This window comes from Terrapene carolina, unplaced genomic scaffold (genome assembly GCF_002925995.2).
Source record: "Terrapene carolina triunguis isolate 2854851 unplaced genomic scaffold, T_m_triunguis-2.0 Scaffold715, whole genome shotgun sequence".
In the NCBI taxonomy this organism is placed as follows: Eukaryota; Metazoa; Chordata; order Testudines; family Emydidae; genus Terrapene; species Terrapene triunguis.
Window position 1 is genome coordinate 2,402,473 of NW_020665066.1, and position 22,937 is coordinate 2,425,409.

At 42.5% G+C, this 22,937-nt stretch overlaps 1 protein-coding gene across 1 annotated transcript in view; it reads left to right on the forward strand.

Moving 5' to 3' along the window:
- The window catches only part of OSBPL5 (oxysterol binding protein like 5), a 211,593-nt gene that overhangs the window by 163,550 nt on the left and 25,106 nt on the right, over positions 1 to 22,937 (forward strand). Inside the window, exons 7-9 of the mRNA XM_029913588.1 lie at positions 91 to 175; positions 10,836 to 11,007; positions 18,866 to 19,082. Of these exons, the coding sequence (XP_029769448.1) occupies positions 91 to 175; positions 10,836 to 11,007; positions 18,866 to 19,082 (474 nt within the window). The remainder of the gene's footprint in view (positions 1 to 90; positions 176 to 10,835; positions 11,008 to 18,865; positions 19,083 to 22,937) is intronic.

A 22,937-nucleotide genomic window follows, 5' to 3' on the forward strand; every position in this document is an offset into this window, starting at 1 on the left:
AATACACTCGGCCCATGTAAGGGAAAAATTCACAGAACTGTTACAGCCTCCTCCTTGCCTCACCTTTTTCTTGTTTGTGTGTGACTCTAGGGTCCAAAGGGAGAAAATGTTGGTTCCATCACTCAGCCTCTTCCCAGCAGCTACTTGATCTTCAGAGCAGCCTCGGAATCAGATGGTGAGTTCCGGTCTGCCTCTCCTCTCTCTCCAATTCTTTTCCACAGATATGAATGTTCGTCATGAATTCAAAATAAGAGTTTGATCCTGGGAGCTCGAGTGCCTTCTCTGGTGTCTCTTTCCTATTTAGGAAAATAAAGGTTGTGAATGGATAGGCGGAAGGATTTTTGTGGCTAAGGTTTTATGGCTTAGACACTAGGTTTGGACTCAGCAAGGCAGGACAGAGCCAGGGATGGGACGTGGGTTCGATTCCTGGTTCTGCCATAGACTCTCCACGTGACTTCAGGCAACTCATTTACTCTCTGTGCCTGTTAAAATGGGGATAATACTTTTTTTCCTATTCTTGTCTATGTAGATTGTAAGCTCTCTAGGGCAGAGGCACTCTTATTATGTGTTTTGGTGCCCTGTTGTGTTATGCGCTTTACACTGTCTGGTCTTTATAGGTTCTATTGTAATATAAATAATAATTTTGCCTCGCCAATGTTTAAAGGAAGAAAAATAGATTTGACATGACTGATTTCAGTGAGGGATCCAGCTTGAACTCTCATTCACATGTGCATTTATTCTTCTTCTAGGCATGTGTCTTCCAAATTTTGTTTTGTACCAAGTCATATAATTAGTTAGAAATATTTGCTCAAATATAAATCCATCTGTATCGCCACACGGTAACAAAATACAGATTTATTTGAGTTGCTAGCATTATGTATCATGATATCTTGGATGTGTCATCTTTACTTCCCAGAATAGAAGATGGGGAGATGTATGTACTACAACAAAATTACAAACATATAAAAGGTTTGTACACTATGTTGTGACTCGACTGAAGTTGCAACTTCCTCCAGTCTAGATGCTGCTGAGAACTATGCCTGGGGTTTTCAAAGATGTTTAAGGGAATTAAATGCTCAACTCTCATTGACTTTCACCTTTGAAAATCCCACCCTACATGAACAATCTACTGCACTTGGCCAACCTGGAAGCCCATGGATAATATGTGGCTTAGGAAACCCAGGCAAAGATGTGAATCTGAGTGTGTTTCACACCAAGGGCCAGCAGAGCTCAGGTGGGTCACAAATACGCTCCACCTACTGCTGAGTGATGGTGGCTCACTGAACAGCCACCTTTCTGGACTGATTGGCAGTGTGTCTGGGAACAAGATACACTCTTGCAGATGGAGGGAAAGTGCTGGGTCAACAGACATGTAGAAGATGGAAGGGAGGTGAACACCAAATTTGGGATCAGGAAGGGATTATCCCCTGCCTAAGATTGGCAGATATCTTGAAATTTCCCCTTTCATTGGAGCTTTCAGAAGGAAGCATATGTTGGTTTCATGGGGCCATGCTCCAAATGCTCAATTTCCTGAATGCAGAAAGCTTGGTCATACACTCATCCTCTTTCTGTAGATAGTCCTTGAAATAAGACAGAGGGGAATTTGTAGGACGTCCACCTGGATCCTCCTTTAGGCAGGGGCCCAAAGAAGAAAATGTGTTGGTGAGGAGAGGTCTCTCCACTCATCCTTCCCCCTAAGTACTGTTCCAGGGATAGAAATGTGATCAGCACAGATAGTCTCCAATGGATCCACATCTGCCTTTCTTCTAGAATCCACAAAACTAAGGGAGATGTATGTAGGTCAATGTATGATAAACATGCCAGCTTGCTATGTGAAAATCTCTCTAACTCTGTAATGACTACAGAAAAGCAGTGGTTTGTAAGTAGATAAGAAGATTAAAAACATGTTTTCATTCCAGTTGACCTTCAAAGTAGTGTAATTCTTGGCCATATCAAATTAACCCCTGCTGCTCCTTATAGACATTTTCTGCCTGCCCTAAAGGGGCACCCAAGTGGCCATCCATGCACCTTGGGCCTGATTTAAAATCTACTTAAGTAAATGGATGCCTTTTCATTTATTTCAGTGGGCTTCGGATCAACAGTCCTTTGGCTAAAGGTTTGTTTCACCCAGCCCGATAGGTGTCAAATGAAGCACGGGCTGCTGAATGCATTTCTGGTTGTGCACTTGGAACAGTTACATGGTTAAGTGCACCAGCAAATCAAAGAAAAACCAGATCTCTGGAATGCCTTTTCTTTTGTTTTTTCTTTGGGTCTGTGTCTGCTGTCCTATCTTCCATTGGGAAAAGAGGGTTATTCATGGTTTGCGGGGGGAGAAGGCATTTTTGATGGGGAGAAGTGCTTTTTCACTGCAGTGAAATTAGGTGGAATTTGTGTAAAGCCAAAAGAGTGCAGGTTTTTCTTTGAGTATGGTTGGTTCCTCCCTTATTCTACCACTCATACATCTTATTTGTGGAAAGAAATACAGAATTCCACCTCACTCTAAATATCTCCTATGTAGAAACAGGTATGTTGATTATAATACACACACACCCTTTTTTTAAGCTTTCAAATATGCTTACCAAAAAATACAAGCATTTCAAACCTGTCAGCCCATCTGATAGAGAAACAAACAGAACTATTCCTCAGGCTTTTGAGGCACTTGAATGACTTCAATAACTATCTATCCAAGCCTTAAAAGCTGCTGTTTCCTTAGAGATCAATGTTACTTGCCATTGCATTAACTTAATTAGAAGATGTGCAATGCGAACAGTATGGTCTCTGTGGCATGTGCTTGTTTTTAAAGGAAAATTGCTGTTTGACAGGGCACTACCTCTTAGCATTTTAGTCTTCTTCTAAAAGGAGACTTCAAACTGGAAAAAGCTTTTCAACGTCTGACTAAAATTTTAGGGCCAAGCTGGCAAAGGGTGGTGCCTGCATGCCATCTTTATGATCCCCTTATCCCTAGGGCTGCTGTGGGCTACATGTGTAAATTAGAGCAGACTCACAGCTGCTCTAACCTACACCATCTAGTAATGGCCTCCAAGAAGTTAGGAATCTCCAGACTAGAGCACTGCTCCAGTTGTGCCCTATTCCTCTGGCACACCCACAATATGCCCTGATATATTGTAGGCCAGAGGGATAAAAGGGCCAGAATACCCCCTCCCTGAGGAGTTTTCAGGGCTTAGAATCCTTTCTAAGCTTTCTGCCAAATGAATTATTATGAATTTGTGATAACCAAGGGATTAAAGTGGTGGGTTATTGTAGCATATCTTTAAGTCCAAAGCTAAGTAAGGATCCTTAGGAAGCAGATCTATACCATTCAGGTGAAATCACAGCTAGTACCTGAGATTTTTGCCTCTTCACTTGCAACAGGTGCATGTGACCTGGAGAAAAGCTAATGTGATTTCTTACTTTAAAAATGAGATCAAGGGAAAAAGCAAGAACCCAGAGACCTGAAATATGACATCTCCATTCAGAGAGTCTAGAAACAGTGATTCAGGATGAAAGATGAGAATGCTCTTGTACGGCTACAAGAATAATCAAGGGCACTCAGCACAGATTTGGAGAAGGGAAGTCATGCCTAACAAATTTCATCAACTTCTCCAAGGAGGTGTCAATGAGAGTTGACAGAGGTGAAGCCACAGGCATAATCTATGTGTTATTAGCCTTCGTGAAGGCTTTCGATGTAATATCACACCAAAAGATGTTAGCATGAAACATTAATGAGTAGGGTACTGATTGTGGAAATTTCAATTGGATAAAATATTGGCTTGGTAGCTGAAGTCCGTGAACAGTGATAAATGGGTATGGATTGAGAAGGAGATATATAAATAGCCAAAGGCATCACTGTTAAGATCCATACTCTGTATTGATAATTTGGAAAATGTAATACACAACACTGCATTCACATTGGCAGATGACATGAAACTGGTACAGTCAGTGTCACAAAGGAAGGGAATGGTTGCATGTAGAGAGTCCTGAATAAAATGGGGCAGACAAAGTAGGGACGTGTTCCTCGTACGGTGGAGAAATGTTCATTTCAATATGGATTGAGCTTAAAAAGAGACAAGGAGGATTGTGCTTAAGTCATTGTAAGCTATGGGACAGTGGTCAAATGGTGATAGTTTAAAATATAAAGGGGTATGAACTGAAGGTAAGAAAAGACCAGGCCATAAGGTGGTTTAGGAGACACTTGCATACGAACAGTTTTTGTTTAATGCATTGGACAACTACAGATAAAAGCCAGTCAAGAAGGTAGGCACTTGGAGAGAGCAAAATAAGCTAGGGAGATGAATAGACCCAGATGGCCTCTTTCCCATTGCATAACGTTAGTATATGTTTACAGTGTGTCCATGGATCATGAATCAGTCTCCATGCAGCCTTGACTACGTGCTTCTCGACACAGCCTCTCATGCTAATAACTAGTGAGAACATTTGGTAATGTTAATGGTAATTCATGAGGAATTCCTATTTTCTAGAGTACTGAGTTACATGATCGGTTTAGAGAACAGTCCAGACATTCAGCTACATCACAATCAGCAGCTTGGTGTCCTATTTTGCCTTTGACAATTTCAGAATACATTTTTCTGCTGCACCATCTGTGACAGACTGTTGGTAGGATTTAAGGCCCTAGCTTATGGACAGCCCATGGAAGTGCCACTAATCTACAGTAAATTTCACATTCCATAAAGTCCAGTAGCAATCTGTTGACTGCCTTGTTTTGTCACATATGGTTGTATTTGGAGACCTCTGGGAGGTCAAAACAGCCCACAAGCCCAACATCTACAAATATAGGGTCTTTCTCTTGACATTTCTGGTAAAGCAATTTTATTCTGGAGGCTAGCTATTCTGTAAATAAGCTACACAGTGAAGATTTCTTCTTGTGAGTGGCTTTAGTGTATTGATAGAAGTTGTCATAACATGGCGCAGTCCCCCTCTGTGTACGGACTGTTGTGAGTGGACCCAACCACTGGATCCTGCATGTCTCTAAGGCTCCTGGGTCTGGGTAGAGCCAGGTCACTGTTCCTAACTCTGTAAACGATATACAGTTGTCAGATAACAGTACATTGCTGGCTGATTGTTAGAGGCATCAATCAAATAGGTGTGAGGAACAAGGCCAGAAACTGAATGACTTTAACCACCCAAGAAGTGTGATATTCTCCTCATGATGCACTCTCTGGAGTATTGTATGGCCATTTGGTAATAGGACTTCTAAATAAAATCAGGAAAAGGGATTCAGCCCAGCCATCCTGTGCCCCCAATTTTGTGGATGGGGGAAAAAGTGCTCCCAGACTGAAACTTTAGTGCACAGCAATAAGCTTTGGGCTAGAGCAGATTTTTACACTGGAGTTGATGATGAGCACTGAAAGAACCTCAGTTATCCCATTTGTTATCATATAATGCAAAACATGAAGACCTAGGGTCATCTTGATTGTGTGACTGATATTAGTTGATGTTTGTGAAGGACTTCAAAGGTGAAAAGATGCTAATATTCTAATTGCATGACCTTCCTATAAAATATCTGATTAGCCTGGTTATAGATCTGTTGAATGACTAGGACATGCCTACTGTGTTTTGTGACCAAGAGTTGAATAGAGCTAGAGGGCTGTTCAGGATGATTGGGTTTTTTTTTTTGTTCGGTTGCTTGGTTTTTTTGTGTTTTTTTTTTTTTTTTTTTAAATCGTTCATTTCCCCTATTTTAAAAAAAACAACACAAAAAACAGTCATTATTTGAGCTGCATGCTCGCTCCCATCCAAACTTACAGCCCCAGGCTTTGAGAGCTGTAGCATCAGCTCTCCTCTGATATGAGCAGTGCATCCAGGGCTATGTCTAGAGCATCTTTACAGGGGGCAGTCGTGATTTGAATATACGTGGCTGTATTTCATTACTTGTCTCAAATGGACATTAAGAGTTAGTCCGGATACCACGCCTACTGAGCCAAAAGGCATGGGGAAATGTATAGAATATTTCGCATCAAATTTAAATTGTGGTATTGCAGGGCAAAGCAATAAATGCAAGCCCATGTTACCTTCCTTAGGCCCTTTTACTAGGGGGAGTAGTTTGGAATACAAATAAAACCATAGCTGTACCCAACATCCTTTGTTTTCAGTTTTTATTTTGTTTAAAATTTCCCAGGTATTTCTTAGTGTCTATTACAAATATTTTAAAATGGGTGAAAATCAGTGCAAAAAATTAATTTCTCAGTTTTCTGGATAAATATCAGCATTAATACTGGGGGACAGGAGGACAGAAAAAAGCAACAAATAAAGAACAATAAGTGTACTGAAAGTAAAAGCAGTTTAATGCTGTGGTTTATTTCATGAGTAGTCCATTAACAGCATGTACATCTTCCACTACATTGTGTTACTTTAACAGATAGATGTCTTTGTGTTAATAATAAGCTACCTAATGTAATGGACTGGATTTGCTTAACATAATCAGCATTTTCAGGAGTAGTCCAAAATTCATGTGAAAATCCAGTAAAAACTGAATAGCTTTTTTTAAAAACCCAAGAATTGTTCAGTAAAAACTGAAAACAAAGGGCCTTTGTTGTATTGCAATATGTTTAACCAGTTTTTTTTCAAGCTCTCTATTTTTATTGCAATTAATTAATCAATTGTCACTGTTTTTACTGCAACCATTGCAGAATTATGCACATGAGTGCCAGAGATGGAATGTAAGTAAGGTCAGTGCCAGAAGTCCAGGGAGACTCCTCTTCTTTCATCATTGTGCTATGTAATCCTCCAGGACCCCTTCGAGGTTGCAAATGACTGTTCTGGAATTTCGAAAGTGAATTGGTGTCTATCCAAAATACACTTATTGTAGTCTTAGATTTGCCTTCGTCTTTTAGAGTTTAACAGTTTAGTTTTGGGAATTATTTTTCTTCTCTCGCGAATGGATTTTTGTTCCATTTATTGCCCACTATCAGATCTGGTTACAATTTTGAAAAACATTTTATCCAAAAATGGCAAATTCTTCATGACATTGTGTTGCTGGTTTTGATCAGTTCTACCTGCAGTGTACATATACAGCTCTGGTAGCTGTCTTTGGGTCAGGTGTGAATGAAAAGGGTATGTGAATGGTCTGTGTTTATAATGCCTGGTGGCAGAGGTGGGCTTAGGGGTGGCTGTCCAGAGCAGTGAAGTGTGTTCAGGTGGTTGGGTAGCTGGGAGGTCAATTGGTATTACAGGCAGTATAGGGCAATGGTTGGAACTCTTGCAGGGGTCAGTAGCTGGAAGAGCCAATCCAAGGGGCCAGGACAGTGGGTTGGGGAGGCAAGGTGACAAGGCAACCAGCAGGCAACAACGTGTTGCTCAGACAGCTCCCTCTTCCTGTTGGGGTCTTTATATAGTCCAGGTACCCAATGAGAGTGCTATCTGTCCAGCCAATCAGGGGCCTGGGGTATGGCTGCTACAGGGCTGTAGGCCTTTAGCACTAAGGCTGTTGGTCAATGGCGGTGGTTCAGCGCATTACTGTGGTGCTAAGGATGCCACCTGGGGACCTGATGGACCAGGGTTGAATAGTGGGGTCCTGATGGTTTTACTGAATTTTAGCTCCATCCATCCTTTCTAACTGGTCCTGCAATCAGACCCTGCACTCAGGGTCTTTCCCAGCGCCCTTTGACAAAATACCCATTGACTTCAATGAAAGTAAGATCAAGCTCAGAACACTTACGAGACTCTTGAGAGAGTTCTTGGGAAAGAGTCTCTTGCTCCAGAGAGGGGACGATATGGGTATTTTTGAAACAACATATACCTTTTTGCATAATTTCTATCATAAAGGAGTTGTTGTATTACAAGAATTTTAATAATCTGCATTTAAACGCTATGAAAAATGCTGCCAACTACTCTAGTTGGAGACTATATTCTTTCATCTTAGCCTGTGCTTAGAACAAAGCGCTGTCCACTACAAATATAATAGAGCATATTTTATTTATTGACTTTAGAAAACTTTTATTGCACTGTTGCATGTTACAATTTTAAAAGTGCCAAATCTTGAAGCAGAACTCTCTAGCTCTTAAGCACTGTCACGGTCTCAGCCTTATTATCTTACATAGCCCAGCCTCTCTTAAGGAATCAATTCATGGCCTTCAACCTGTGTGTGTGTGTGTGTGTGTGTGTGTGTAATATATCTTCCACACACAACTACACTAAAAGAACATTATTAAGGTTGCAAAGTCAAACACTAGAAAATTAGCAAACGCCAGAATTAAAGTTGCTTGTGCAGTCTCAATTTGGGCCCCGTGTGCATATGCACAATCATTCTGTCTTTAATTACATGATCACATACTGTTTTTCCATATTTCAATGTGAGATGGCTTGGACCCATCTTGCAAGCACCACAGCAACCAAAGCAGCAGTACCTGCAAACAGGATAATACAAAGAAACCTTTCATTTTCATTGCACATGTGTGCAAACACAAAAGTAGTAATATCACTTCCATATGACACGTTCTGTTCAGTTCTTCAGTAATAAAACAGGCTTATCTAGCCTGCAAGTCCTAAAAATTATAGATGGTATGTTTTCAGCGTAATGCGCTGAAATTAGCACACAGTTGTGGTTAACTTACAGAGAATGGACCCTTTCTTCTTTGCAGAGGAAAGGCCGCATCTCACTTCTAACTTTGTGATGGGTGTTTGCGTCTAGATTCACAGCACCACCCGATGGACAAGGGGCCGTGCTATAGCTTTTATCCTGATCTGTCTCTCTTGAATGCACTTTTGGTTTAAAGTGAATAAGTGGCCATTCTTTGAATATTATTGATATGCTTTGTGGGTGAGAAGCAAGTTTGAATGCTAACACAGGATGGGCTATTATAGTAGATACTCTTTCGAGTTGGGTTTAAGAATGACATTGTTAGGTGTTTCTGCATTTGAGTATTAAGACAAAGATTTTCAAAAATGGTTGGCTGAATTCATGCTTGTAGGCCAGATTTCTAAAGGTGCAGAGAGGCACCTAGTGGAATCTACAGAAGTGTCTAAATATCTTTTTGTAAATCTGGGTGCTAAATCCTTAAAGCCATGTCTGCTCTTAATGTGTCTTAAGCACATGCTTGACTTCAGTGGGTTTTACGTACATGCATTAGAGGGTTGTTTTTTTTTCTGAATTGGGGCCTAAATAACATCAGTGGGAGCTGCTGGTTTGTAAACCAGACCACATTCAAGGTCTATATTTGAACGTAGGCTCCTAGCTTTTTAACTCTATTTTTGAAAATCTTGGCATGAACAAAATACACAACAAATATAGCATGTGCAGTGTTTCCTAATGGAAACTGCAGTTTCCATCCGATAAGACTGAAGAATAAAAGATTACATTGCAGTGCATTTTCCTCACATGGAGTAAGCTGAATTGATTCTCATCTTGATGAGTCAGGTGTGGGGGGGGGGGAGGTGTATTTATGCTCAGAACACCCATTAACACTGATGAGTTATCCTTGTAAATCCTCCATGTGGTGCACAGAGAATAAATCTCTGCATCTAAAGCCTTTGATATGCAATACTTGTAAAATACAAAATAATATGAAATCAATTACAGCAGTCCTGACCCTGCCTGAGCATTTATTAAACATTATGCATGGTGTTCTTAAACAGCAAGCCAGTGCTGAAGGAATTTCAAGGATGAAATAAGACAAAATTACTGAGCTCTGATGTTTTACGGTTTGGTATTAATCTGGAATTCTTCAAGATCTTCATTCCTTTCTTTCTCTTTCTACTCTTCTGTAGCCTTTTACAAAAATGATTCATCAAAACATAGAAACCTTGTAGAACTATAAATATTTCTTTGTATACAAATGACCCAGACCTTTTTGAGCTCTATTTGCTGTCCTCCTAGGGCAGAGGTGGGCAAACTATGGTCCGCGGGCCACATCCGGCCCACAGGACTGTCCAGCCTGGCCCTTGGATGGGTTGGGGGTTCTGAGGGGAGGCAGTCAGGGGGTGGGAAGTGTGAGGGGGCAGATGGAGGCAGGGGCCAGGCTGTTTGGGGTGGCACAGCCTTCCTTACCCAACCCTCCATACAGTTTTGGAACCCCGATGTGGCCCTCAGGCCAAAAAGTTTGCTCAGCCCTGTCCTAGGGCCTGGTTTCTGTTACAGTCGATGGAAGTTTTGCCCAGTGGAGATTTTGCTTATGAAAGCTGTTGAAGTCAATGAGATTTAAGTGTGTTCTTGAAATTAAGCATCTGCTTTCCTGCATGGCAGTGTGTCCTGAGAGTGGGATTTGATCCATAGTCAAATTAAACGTGAAATTCATGAGTTACAGTATTTTCCACTGCTATTGCTATGTCCTCCCTTGTTTTCTTTACAGCCTCTCAAATACATTTTTAATTATTCTGTAATGTAATTTGAGATGCATAAAAAGCTCTCTTTTGTACATGTTAGACATTACTGAGTGCCTCTCTTGATACCTCAGTTCTTGAATGCGCTGCAGATTTGCCAGGTGTCCTAGCCTCTGTGACCTCTTGTTTGATGTCACCCAGGACCTCTTATTTGGGGGCTAATAACTTTTCAGTGATCGCATGGAGAACTGAACAGGGTTCTGGGACTTCTGTGCAGAATGGCACCTCAACACCTAGAAAGGTGGACTGTGCCCACCAGTGAATACAAGGACACTGAATGTAAAATGATATAAATCTTAGCCTAACAAAAGCAGAGTAAGTATTAACTGTGGATACTCTGAGCTATTTAAACCTTTAAAGTACTCTACCTAATGTCTCTGTTAGTGAAAACTAATTAGAACACTTGACTCCCAAATGAGAAGCTTTTGAGAAACCTTAGATGAACATTTTTGCTGTCATCTCTGACCTCCTATGCTTAGATAAGTCCTGTTGTTCTACAGGCCGATGTTGGTTGGATGCTCTGGAACTTGCCCTGCGTTGCTCCAGTCTCTTCCGACTCAGCGCCTCCAAACAGGGGAAGGATGGAGACCTGAACTGCTCTTCTGATTCTTCACATGCTGGGCTGTATAACCTGTTGCACACGGCCACCATCTCTGACCAGGAGCTCTTCCAGTAAGACTGTGCTTTTAGCTATTGTACATGTAAAGGTGTTGGTTGGTTCATACACATGACTCATTTTTAACCATATTATTTTTTCAGACTACACACTAGCCACCATTGGCTTGGTGAGGGGCTATAGTCTAACCTGTCTCTGTCTAGGTTCTTGTACCACACCCATCACTAATATCTGGGTATCTTTTGGGAGAGATGGGGAATAGCTCTCTCTTTTGGGTGCTGTCCTGTAGTCTACAAACTATGAAAGGCTTGGTTAGAGTTCCAGCTGTGTGAATGTGCATAACAAAGGACCCATATTGCCTTAGTTGGGCCAAACTTCTGTTGAAGCTGTTGGAGGTAGACAGGGCTGTCCTTACCCAAACGCAAAGTACGCAGCTGTGTAGGGCACCAGGAAACTTGGGGCACCAAATTTCCTGGTGCCCAGCACAGCTGCGTGCTGCTCCAGCCCCTGCCCTGCCTCTTTCCCAGGCCCTGCCCCCACTCCACCCCTTCCCCAAAGCCCCTGCCCTGCTCCGCCCCAGCCCTGCCTCTTCCTGCCCCTGAGGAGTGCAGCAGGGCTGGACCTGCATTCACCCACCGGCAGCGGGAAGTGCAAGGCCCCAATCCTAGCCGCGCCACCGGTGAGTGCTGGGGGGTGGTTCCCCCCTGCCCCCCAGCCAGCCCCCCATACCCTCGTGGAGGCCTGGGACCCCCACACACACACCCGTGGGGGAGGGGGACTGTGTAGGGCCCCAGAATAGCTAGGGACGGCTCTGGGGGTAGGAGTGGGGATAGGCTTTACAGGGGTTATCAGTCTACCAGTGAATCCAGCCAACAAATGGAGTATGCTAACCAGACGTACTCACTCTAGCATCTGACCACCAATTGGTAGATATGGCCGTGAGTGTGATTTTTCTTATAGTGAGGTACTCTCAGTGCTAATAGTAGTACTATGTTATAGTCAGGAGAGCACACATGCTCCAAGGCTATAGTTTCGTAACTGCTGTCTCCACTGAGTTGGTGGATTCATGGTTTCCTGCCTCTTCCCCAAATGCATCATAAGATTAAAATTTACATTAAAAAAGTCACTGCAACCATCTTCCTATCCACACTCCTAATATTACAGTAGCATCTCATAGCACTTCACTTTAAAGACTGTTGGAGTAAACATAGGGGTTTTCTCTGCACCTTCCAGCTAGACAGGTTGCCTTAAAAATCTCACCGCTCTAGCGGATAGGATGCTGGGCATAAAGCCAGCCTGGTTCTGCCTCTGAGTTGTTGTGTGACCTTGGGCAAGTCATTTTACCTTCCTGTGTTTCTGTCTTGTCCCCACCCTTTGTCTCTCTTTTCTATTAAGGCTGCACGCTTTTGGGGGCAGGGATTGTCTCTTGCTATGTGTACATGCAGCAACTAGTAAAATGTTGGCCTGTAGACAATACCACACTATGAATATAAGAATATTATAACAATAGGAGAATCCAGGTCCTTTTCAGAATGTGGAAGTATCTTTGCTAATCACAAGGCAGGACACAGACTTGTCAGAAGCTCGGTGATCCAAAGCAGCAATGTATGTGCAGTTCTCTTGTTTTGCAGGCCTGTTGTATTTTCAGCACTTTATGCATGCCATTGTTCTTCAGCGCTGAGCGGAACTTCCTTTGATACCCAGCTATAATTTGCACCATAAACAATGATCATTTGTTCTGAGTGTCTAGTTCTTTCAAGGTATAACATGGGGTGGGACAGAGCAGCAGGAAATCAGATGTGTTACTAGGACCTGCAGATTTAATTGTGCATATATGTGTTTATCTTACGGGTCTGTCCTTTGATGTTGATGTCTCAGATTTCCAACTCTCTTCTTAGGAATAAGTATACAAATAATAGTGCCTGCACTGAGAGCCTTTTAGTTGATAGTGAACCAATGAGTATTGTGTAGCTAGCCTTTAAATGGGGATTGGTTGACTGTAAGGTTCTAAGTACAAAGAAACACTGAGATATATGTTGTGGTAGAGAGTTTGTGCCTTTCTTCAGACGTGTGCATATGCCAATCCTGTGTAAGACTAAAATCAAATACAATGTGCTGGTAATGGCACTTACTACAGTTTTGGCTGAGGATGTGTTTGTGCCTGTTTGTTCGTATAATACTAGTCCTTAGGGGCTTCAATCAGGGTTTGGGTCTCATTGTGCTAGGTGCTGTACAGATGAGTAAAAGAGACCGGCCCCACCCTGGATAGTTCACAGTCCATATGCCACCCCTTCTCTTGAGGGGCACCATTATGATGTCATGCCACAAATAAATCCACTACTGTGTCTGTCTGTGGATCAAAAAGGAGAATGGTGCCTTGGGAATGTGCATTCAGACCTGCAGCTGCAGTTAATAGAAAGTATAGGATAAAGAAGAGAATGTGTTAAGCTTCTAACTTAAAGATAAATCATGCATGTACAACAGCTACTCTATTCTCTGCTCACTGGTTGAATTTTAAGGGCCCTACTCGGGCCTCCTGATTTACAGAACTCAGCAGCTTCCCATAGGGCCAGAATTTCAAAAGAGCTCAGCCCCTAGGCCATACTCGTGGGTGCCAAACCCTCTTCAGAGCCTGGCGCACCGTGTATATCATTCTCAGTTCTGGTGCGTTGTGTGGCTCTACCACAGGATTCAGTTTTTCTCAAAATTTTTGAGCCTCGGAGAATTTGGCAGCTACGTTACGAGGGTAAAATTCCCCAAAGCAGCAGCAGCAGTGGTGCAAAATGGGGTGGGAAGGGGAGTACGTGGAAAACCAGCTATCCAACTGTTGAGGAGATTCTTGGTTTGCCACTCACAGGGACTCATTCATTCTAATTAAATGCCTTCCCTTCAGGGAATCCTGCCCAATTAAGTTGGCACGCTGTTATTAGGGGGCCAGTTAATTACATTTAACTGTATCTTCAAATTAGTCAAACTACTCTGCCAAAAAATAAAATGGAGCCAGATGTTCTATGTTGGGGGGGGGGGGGGCACTCCTCCCCTTGTGGGGAAAATCTTCTCTTGAGCCAATGCTGTATTTTTCCACTGGCTGTTTCTGTTCCTGTGTTGGTGGGAAAGAAATAGAGGAGACAACCGTAGCAAAAATCAATCTATTTAATAATCGGAAAGAGGGTGAACTTTCAAAGCACCTTGCAGGGTCACAGCCTCTTGACTTCTCTGGAAATAAATAGGAAATTGGTGGCTATAACCCTGCAGAAGTCCGTTTTGATGTTAAGCATGAGGTTTTCAGGGGCATAGAGACTTCTGTTTTTATGCGTAAGCCTGTCTGTTTGTTGTTGCTTCCACCACCCCCATTTGTGTGCCTCTCTAACTGTGGTCTGTTCTGTTTGACACCTTGATTGTAAATTCTCTGGGACAGGTACTGTTTACTTTATGTACAATGGTGCCTTGACCCTTGTTTGGGGTTCCCAGGTGCTGCCATAGTAGAAATCATGAACAATACTATGCTGCTCTGATGCACATAGTGCTCTTTGATACAGTACACGTGGATGGAGGGCAGTAACATAGCCCTGAAACAAAGGGCTTCCTCTTGTTTGAGTGAGTGAAGGTCTCCTGCTGCCTTTAAACACTGTTGTTACAGCTCTGCATTTGGGATTTGATCCAAAGCCCATGAAAGTCAATAGGAGTCTTTCCATTGATTTCAAAGGATTTTGAATCAGGCCCATAATTTGGCTTTTGTTTTTAATGTATTTACTGATTTTTAATTTTTTTAATGATCCTGTTTGAAATGGTGTGGCTCCATTTCATTCTCCCCATCTGTGAAGTTTGATATTCACTCTGAATAGCATGTGTCTTCCTTTGTGCTCCCCAGAGTAGCACTATAGCTCTGAGTATATTGAGGTCTGACATGTAGCAGGCTGATTTGGTAATTACTGCACAGAGCTAATATTTGGGGAATTTCAGGTGAATTAACTCCCTTCTGTTCCACTGCTCTGGAATAACTGAAATACCAGAAAAGTGTCGTTGCAGAAGGATTTGTTTGGTTAGGAAAGAGCAGAAGTACAAAAGGAGTAAGACTTGCCCCAGCAGAAAGTTTAAATCCTCTCACAACTTACAGGAAGATCATAATTAACAGAAGTTGGGCTTTTTACAAATGCTGTTAAATTAAGCATGTGCTATTTCTCAAACATTGACACTGGCCCATATTGTGAACCTTTCTCTCAAGTACACACATCCCAAGGAGAAGATTTTCACAAGGGAAGGGAGCATGACACTGACAAATTGTGCTGATTGTTGACCCCAAAGAAAATAAATCAAGCCTGAATTGTCAGCAACAAACAAATGATCTGCCAAACCAGCAAGTATCTGCGCTGTGAGATAATGGGATAATCTCTTGCCTCCTTTCTCTCCCCACCCCACCACCCCCTTTTTTTCTTTTATGGTCTTAAATTCACATATGCACTAAACTCAACTTCAGATTAACTTTTCAGTCATTATGCTTGGTAGCCATTGTCTGACACAAAACACAGAGGCCCGATCCTGGCACTGAAGTCATTGGAGCTGCATAGTTTATAATATCAGTGCTGGAATGTAATAGCCATTAATCCTCTGGCCCTAAACCTATAATCATACTGATCATTGCAAAAAACTATCATTTAAATTAGAGATTAGAAAAACCGCTCCCACATGTATAAGACGCTACTCGCCAGACTTTCAAAAGAGCACAACGGACTGAGTACTGGGCTGTTCTAGAAATCTGACTAGAAGTGTTGCCATGGAGACTGATGGGCGCTGAGCACTTTTTGAAAATCTGGCCCTTATATGGGACCCTAAATGGGAACTGAAAATCTGACACCAATTCTGGATTCTGAGCACTTAAAAATCTGTCTAATTGGCAAAACCTAAAAACAAAGAGAGAGAGAGAGTGAACAAGCGAGTTCTCATATAGAATCAAAATAGCAATGTCTCCAAAGAGAGCTGATGGGGAAACCCCATCGTGGAGCCATTTAAAACTAGACAAAGCATTCTAATATACTGAAGAGAGAGATCCTGCTTTGGCTGGGAGACCGACTAGGTGACCTAGTCTTCGATCTCCATTTTCTTTGATTCTCTGAAATACGTTGGTAATGCAGAAAATCTTTTGTTACTATAAGTGAGTGCCTCGTGCATTTAAATTATGCATAGAGTTTGTATGCCTGTTAGGATTCACAAGATGAAACCTAATAAGCTTAGTGTATGCTAGTAAAAATCATGATCTCTACTGTCAATATCACCTACTGATTAAAATTAGGACAGTCATTGATATTGCACTCTGGGATAATTCCCAAGGATATAAAACAAGACACTGCATGGAGGCTTCATAGGAGACTGTGACATTCCAGAGTGCAAGTCAAGCCAGTAAGGGACTCTGGCACCCCTGCTCTGCAACCTTGGTGCCTTACAATGCCTTACAGCAGTAGCTCCATCCTCGGCCTGCTCACAAACAGTCTTCCAGCATGGAAGCCACACCCTGAGTGTCTGTGTGTAACTGCAGCCTGCCAGCCACACTTCACTTACACTCTGGCTTTTACCAACCTTGGTTACTCCTGTAGGTTGACCCGACATGCTCCCAGTCCCAGATTTCCTCTCCCCAAATGTGTGTTCTGTACTGGCTAGCCCCCTCCTGGACAGTCCAGAGATATTAGGTCCATTGTCCCTTTAAGGGAACAATACACAGCTTGCCACCATAAATGGAATTACCCAGACAATTTAACTTAACTAACCTAGTGTGTTTTCAATTAAAGAATAAAACAAGTTTATTTAACTACAAAGAGGTTTTAAGTGAGTACAAACAATGATGCATAAAAGTTAGAAATGATTATAAGAAAAATAAATATAAAACGCTTCCTAGTGCCTAACTTAACAAACTATACTTGATTCAAAGTACAATTCTTACCAAAGTACAGTTCTTCCAACAGCATTACTGACCAACCTTTTCAGGTCAGGACCTCTCCCCCAAAATCCAGCGGCCATTTCTTTTGTCCTCTTAAGTGAAAAGAGGGAGGTGGACAGGGCAAGAGATAAGGTGGGGTATACCCCTCACTTGTATACTTCAATCCCCCTCGTAAAGTTCTTTTCAGTTGAGAGCAAGTAGATGTCTGTTGAGGAAAGATGCTTCATGCTGTTTTCTTGCTGAGATGTAGATTTTCTTTGTTTCCTTTCTTTTCTCCCTTGCGGTCTGGAGACTCTGTTTACAGTTTATATGCAAATTGAGGTAACCACAAACATCCTTTTGTTTAAGACCTGCTTGACCACTTGTGCCTAATTGGGGCTTGAGATTGAACTACGTGAGTTTGAGCATGTCCCTTTAACATTATACAGGGTGGATTTTATAACTTTTCACACAATGTTGCTACGTACATGTCACTGATATTATTGACCAGTGACTTACTAGTTTTCAAATGATACCTCACAAGGCATATTTTGTACAAAGATTATTACATGAGTGTGTAGGGTGTGGATGCAGGGGTGCATTTGGTCACAGAGGCATGGGCCATATCACAATAAAACAGTTCTTATGTTGGCATTCTAAATTGCACGGAGACCCAGAGTATCACTATTAGCTGGAAGGAACATAGATAAATCTGTGTTGCTACAGCTGACTTGCCATCTTATAACTCATTTAAGGGGTGCGTGGGGGAACAGTGGGTTCATGAACAGAAAAGAAAACTGTGAGATGTGGTAGGATTGCCTTAATTGACTGAGTGGTAGGCCCCTTCCTTGCCATATTTTAAATTAACTAAACTTAAAGTAATAGTTTCTTATCTATGAGAAACTAAGTATTAATATGGAAAATAACTGAGCACTAGGCACTAAGTTTTACTTTGAAACAAAGGAACTGCCACTCTGGATCAGACCAGTGGCCCATCTAGTCTAGTATCCTGTCTGACATTGACCAGTACTAGTTTCTTCAAAGGAAGGTGCAAGAAACCCTGCAGTTGGCAATTCATAGGATAACCTGCCCCAAAGAACTTCCTCCTAACCCTCTTTATTTGGAGGTTGGATTATGCCCTGAAGTAGGAAGGCTTATATAGGGTGACCAGATGTCCCGATTTTTATAGGGACAGTCCCGATTTTTGGGTCTTTTTCTTATAGAGCCTCCTATTACCCCCCACTCCCTGTCCTGATTTTTTTCACCCTTGCTGTTTGGTCACCCTAGGCTTATATCCTTTCCAACTCCTGTTTTTTGTTTACTACTATAACTCTGGATATTCTTGTTTTCCACATAAATGTCCGATCCTTGTTTTGAATGCTGCTAAGCTCTTGGACTCAACAATATCTGGTGGCAATGAGTTCCACAGGTTAATTGTGCATCATAGAAGGGGGGCGGTATTTCCTTTTATCAGTATTAAATTTGTGATTGAATGTTCCCTTGACCTTTATTGTTTTGACTTAGCATCTTCCTCTGTTGAAATAGAGTAGTAGCGGTGGTGGTGATGATGAAAATAATGTATTCCTTTATGCCATTCTTTGCCTTAGCCAGTAGCGCATAACATGTGGCAGGTTTTTATGCAGGCAAAAATCTCTCTTCTTTGAGACACACTGCAGATCTCTGTCTGAAGAAGCAGTCAGTGTTGTATATTCTGCATTCATTCTGTATGTCGAGTTTTGATTGAAGCCAATAGGAGTTTCTTATGGGGGCAAATGCACATATGCAGTGGAGTTCCACAGTGTGGACTCAGGAGAATTGTGACCTAAATGTTTTACTGCTTCCATGGTCTAGACCCAACCACTCAGCAAGTTGTTGTCCTTCGCTCTTTCTGGTTGCAAGCCTTATTTTGCGTCCTGAGGGCTTTTTTCATATTGGCTAAAATGCTGTTCATAATCTGGTTTCATAAATCAAATTGAGGCAATGTAACAAACCATGTATTTCAGTTTTAATGAATCAGCCCTGGAAAATCACCACGTGGAAAATGATGCTTTTTCGGACAAGTCTGAGAGAGACAACATAGAGGAGTCTGAGAATGAAACTCAGGAGAACAGCCGGAAGACGAATGAAAGCGAGAGTGACCAGTCTGAAATTCACGGGGATATGTCCCAGGAAAGGAAAGGGACGACCTATATGGAACAGATCTATGAGGAATTTGGGGAGGTAAAAAAAACTTTCTGAGCTCTATCTATTCCACTGAAATGTCTCTGGGTTCATATTGTTCATCTCTCCATTGTATTCAGCCTCCAGGATGCAGGACAGTCGAAAACTGCTCTGTGGGTTCAGATATTTTACAGGTAATGCTATCTGAAGATTTCTGCCAAATTATGTTGAATTGTCCTTACTCGGTAATTGTGTGTGTTATGAACAGCAGCTCCACTATTGCCCTTTGGCATGTTTCCAGGATCAGTGAGCACTTCAACTGGGCATTGCATTAAGGAGCTGTATAGCATTGCCACAGTTCATTACACTGCAGGAGGGGAGTTATCATTCCAAGCCTGTATCCTGACTAACTAGGAGGCTTCAGTCCATTGCCTGGTGCAAAATATGGTACTTTCTTTCTTATTCATGTTGCACAAAATGAACCTTTTGTATGTCCTAATGAACATCTGAGCCACTTGGTCTCCTATGCGAAACTGCCATTTAGGAATCAATTTTTCACACCGTTTAACATTAGAATGCATTCATGTCTAACATGAGCGCCTTTGTTGGCTTTGTCACTGTGACTTCTTTGATGATGATAATGTTACAGCAGCTTGTGAAGTTGACAGCATTGGGTGAAAGTCAGCTGGAGGAGGCTGTTCAGCATTGGGTGAAAGTCAGCTGGAGGTGGTGTTCTGGATTTACACCAGGAAAGCTGAGATCGGAATGTGGCCCGCTGTTTAAACAATGAAATTAGATTCCTGTTGATGCATCACAGAAAAGCATTTTGCTCTAGAGATGTCTGCCCTGGGGATTTACTCTGATTTCAGCCATCATTGGCCAGACAGCACCGTAGCTGCAGCAGTCCAAACCTTTAGCATAGATGAGGTAAATAGCTACAAGCCGTGACTTGCACCAGTGCAGTTTAACCCTGGTTTCTTGCAACGATAAGCTGCACCGGTGCAAATAGTGGCGTGAGCTGTCTATATTAGTAGGTTGCATCAGTGCAGCTACACTGCTGGCCAGAATCATGACAAACTCCCAGTGTAGACAAGGCCTCTGTCTCATGGCTTGAGACATCCCACGCGTGTTTATGGCTAAGGAGACGTGACTGGAAGAGAGGGGGGAGCGGGGAAATGTTGTTCAGGGGCAGCCATTCTTCTGCTTGGTCACTACTCCTGCTGTGTCTTGCTCACTTCAAATCCTAATGTACAGCAAGCAATTACAACACAAAGTATTATGACTCCAGAGTAAGACTATGCAGCAGGAACAAAGAGAAATTAGCTCCGTCCATGGAAATAGGTATTTAGACCATTTCTAAAACATGTGTGTCACATAATAGACTGTCATGAAGGTGTTAGCAGGGTAGGTAATTTGGCACTTCTTGAAGTGGATTTTTGACCCAACTGACTGTAATCGCGCCATTCACTGGTGGAGAGTACACCTGTCTAAAGTATGTGGTGCCCTTTTTAATTTTAAATGTCTACCAAAGCTATAGCACAAGTGCAATGGAATAAACTTTGATTGTATGGAGTGGTATCTTTCATGCTGAGTGTAGCCTCAAATGAGAGAAATACTGGCAGCAGATTGACTGTGCAGGCAAATTTGGCACCCAGTATGCCCTCAAATACTTCACACGCTGCTTTGATCATTGGGTGCTGTGTTTCATATTTCTGTTTAGAGAGAGTGCGTGATCCTTTTTCCACCTGGACTTGCACCTGAGATAGGTGAAAGGGACCTAGATGTAATATCTCAACTAGATGATGCCACTGACGAGTAAAGTACACCCCTCCCTTCAATACTGCACTTCATTATCAGCACTGGTATGGGATGGGTCTGAGATATTGAGCTGCAGTAGCCAATTTACAACACAATCCTCCTGAAATATATGCATGCTTTCTACCCTACAAAGGCTGTATAAACCTTTGATATTATGGGCCAAATTCTTTTCTTTTTTTTTTTTTTGGTTCTGTAAATTTTCAGCAAAGTTATGGAAGCTCAATTGAGGGGTATGTACATGCACTTCTACATAACGTTGCCTTAACTAAGCTTCCATATTTGTGCTAGAAATCTGCAGCACAAAACCAGTTGCAGGAATAAATTCATACTTGCAAAATTTGTCCCATAATATCAAAAATTACCCATCTTTATAAGATGGACTGACAGCAAAAAGAACTTCATTTGGAAAGCTTTGAGATAAGACGTATGAAAGCTTCTCTCCCCTCCTCCCTCCCCCCCCCCCACCCCCTATGACTCACTCTCAGGGTAAGTCTTTGTATATCAAGTCCAATCTGGAATTAATTTGTATTGCCAAGATATACACACCTGAAAAGCTGGGTAAATAAAAAACAAGGTGACAGACCCAGAATTATGAAGTCCTAGCTAGCACTACTGAAATAAGTTAACTAGCGGTTTCCATTTTTTCTCTAAGGCTTAAGCTGCGTGAATCTCTGTCACCAGAAGGATGGTAACATAATAAAAAATCAGTGGAATAAAAAGGGCTTCACTGTTCTTCATTCCCAAGTTTTCCAAAATACTACTTTAACTTTTTCCAAACCTTGCTCTAATGCAAGAAGTGAGGTGACCTACTAAAATAATATGTTACAAAGCTAGTTTGAGATGCTGCACTCAGATCTGTTGCGTGCATCCTAAAATTCTGTTTTCGTGGCATTCATCAATGCATAATTCATCCCAAGGCATGTTAGGTCATCTGCTTCCCTGTATCTAGCACTAGATTTGGGGCAACTTTTGGGAAAGAACAGATGCTTGATCTGATGGGTAAATTTCTGCATACAGAATGTAGGAAGGAGGGATTGATAGACTGTATAGTAGCATTCAGTACAGAGAGTTAGGTAATGCATTACGGGGGCAGGAGTAAACGCCAGCATAAGTGGCTAATTGGCATCCAGAAGGTGTGGGAGCAGATTCTCGGCTGCTGGTGTATATTAACTCTACTGACTTACACCACCTGAGAAACTGGCCGTTGCAGGGTGTAAAAACACATTGTCCCCCAGAATTAAATTGCATTTTCAGAAATGGACCTATTTCACTCCCCTGTGGAAATCTTTTGCCTGGGGCTCTAAAAGCAGCAGAAATCCTGATGAGATGAAATAGGGAACATAATGGTCTTTCTTCATTTAACTCTAATGCCTAGGGTGGCCTTTGGGTACCAGCTCTGATAACTAATATCAGTGTTAGACTTCATAGTGTAACTTTTAATCCTGCTGCTTGGGAGGGCTGTGCATCCTGTTCAGTGATACCTCCATGTAATTCCTTTGAAATCAAGGGAAATACCTAAGTGAGTGAAAGCAGTATGTGGTCCCTGACTTCTGGTGGTGAAAGGTGCTGGATTGAGAGTCCTGCAGGCTATAGTTCTTTATTAATTCCACATGACTGCCTCAACAGGGGTGTAGAGGAGCGGACTCACCCCTGCGCGCCTCCTGCTGGTGACTTCCAGGAATTAGCTCTTTCCAGCTCCGGAGCGCCCTCTGCAGGCCGGTGATCCGCCTGTTCTCTGGCCCCCGTGTCCCTCCCTGGACCCCGGTGCCCTTTTACCTGGGGTGCTGCCCCCTGGCAGTAACCCCTCAGTCTTAGGGTCTCCCCTCCCCAGGGAACACCCACCCACTATTCCCACCTCGCCTCAGTATAAGGCTACTGCCAGTCATCGTCTAGCCCCACACCCTGGGGCAGACTGCAATATCACTGGCAAGGTTGGGTTTGGACCTGCTGCCTTGGCCTACCCCTGGGCTGCCCTCTGCAACCCCCAGTACCTTTTAGCCCAATGCTAGGCCGCAGCCTGGGGCTTTCCAGGCTGGAGCTCCTCAGCTCCTCTGCCTTTCCCCAGCCCTGCTCCACTCAGGTACCCTGTCTCTAGCT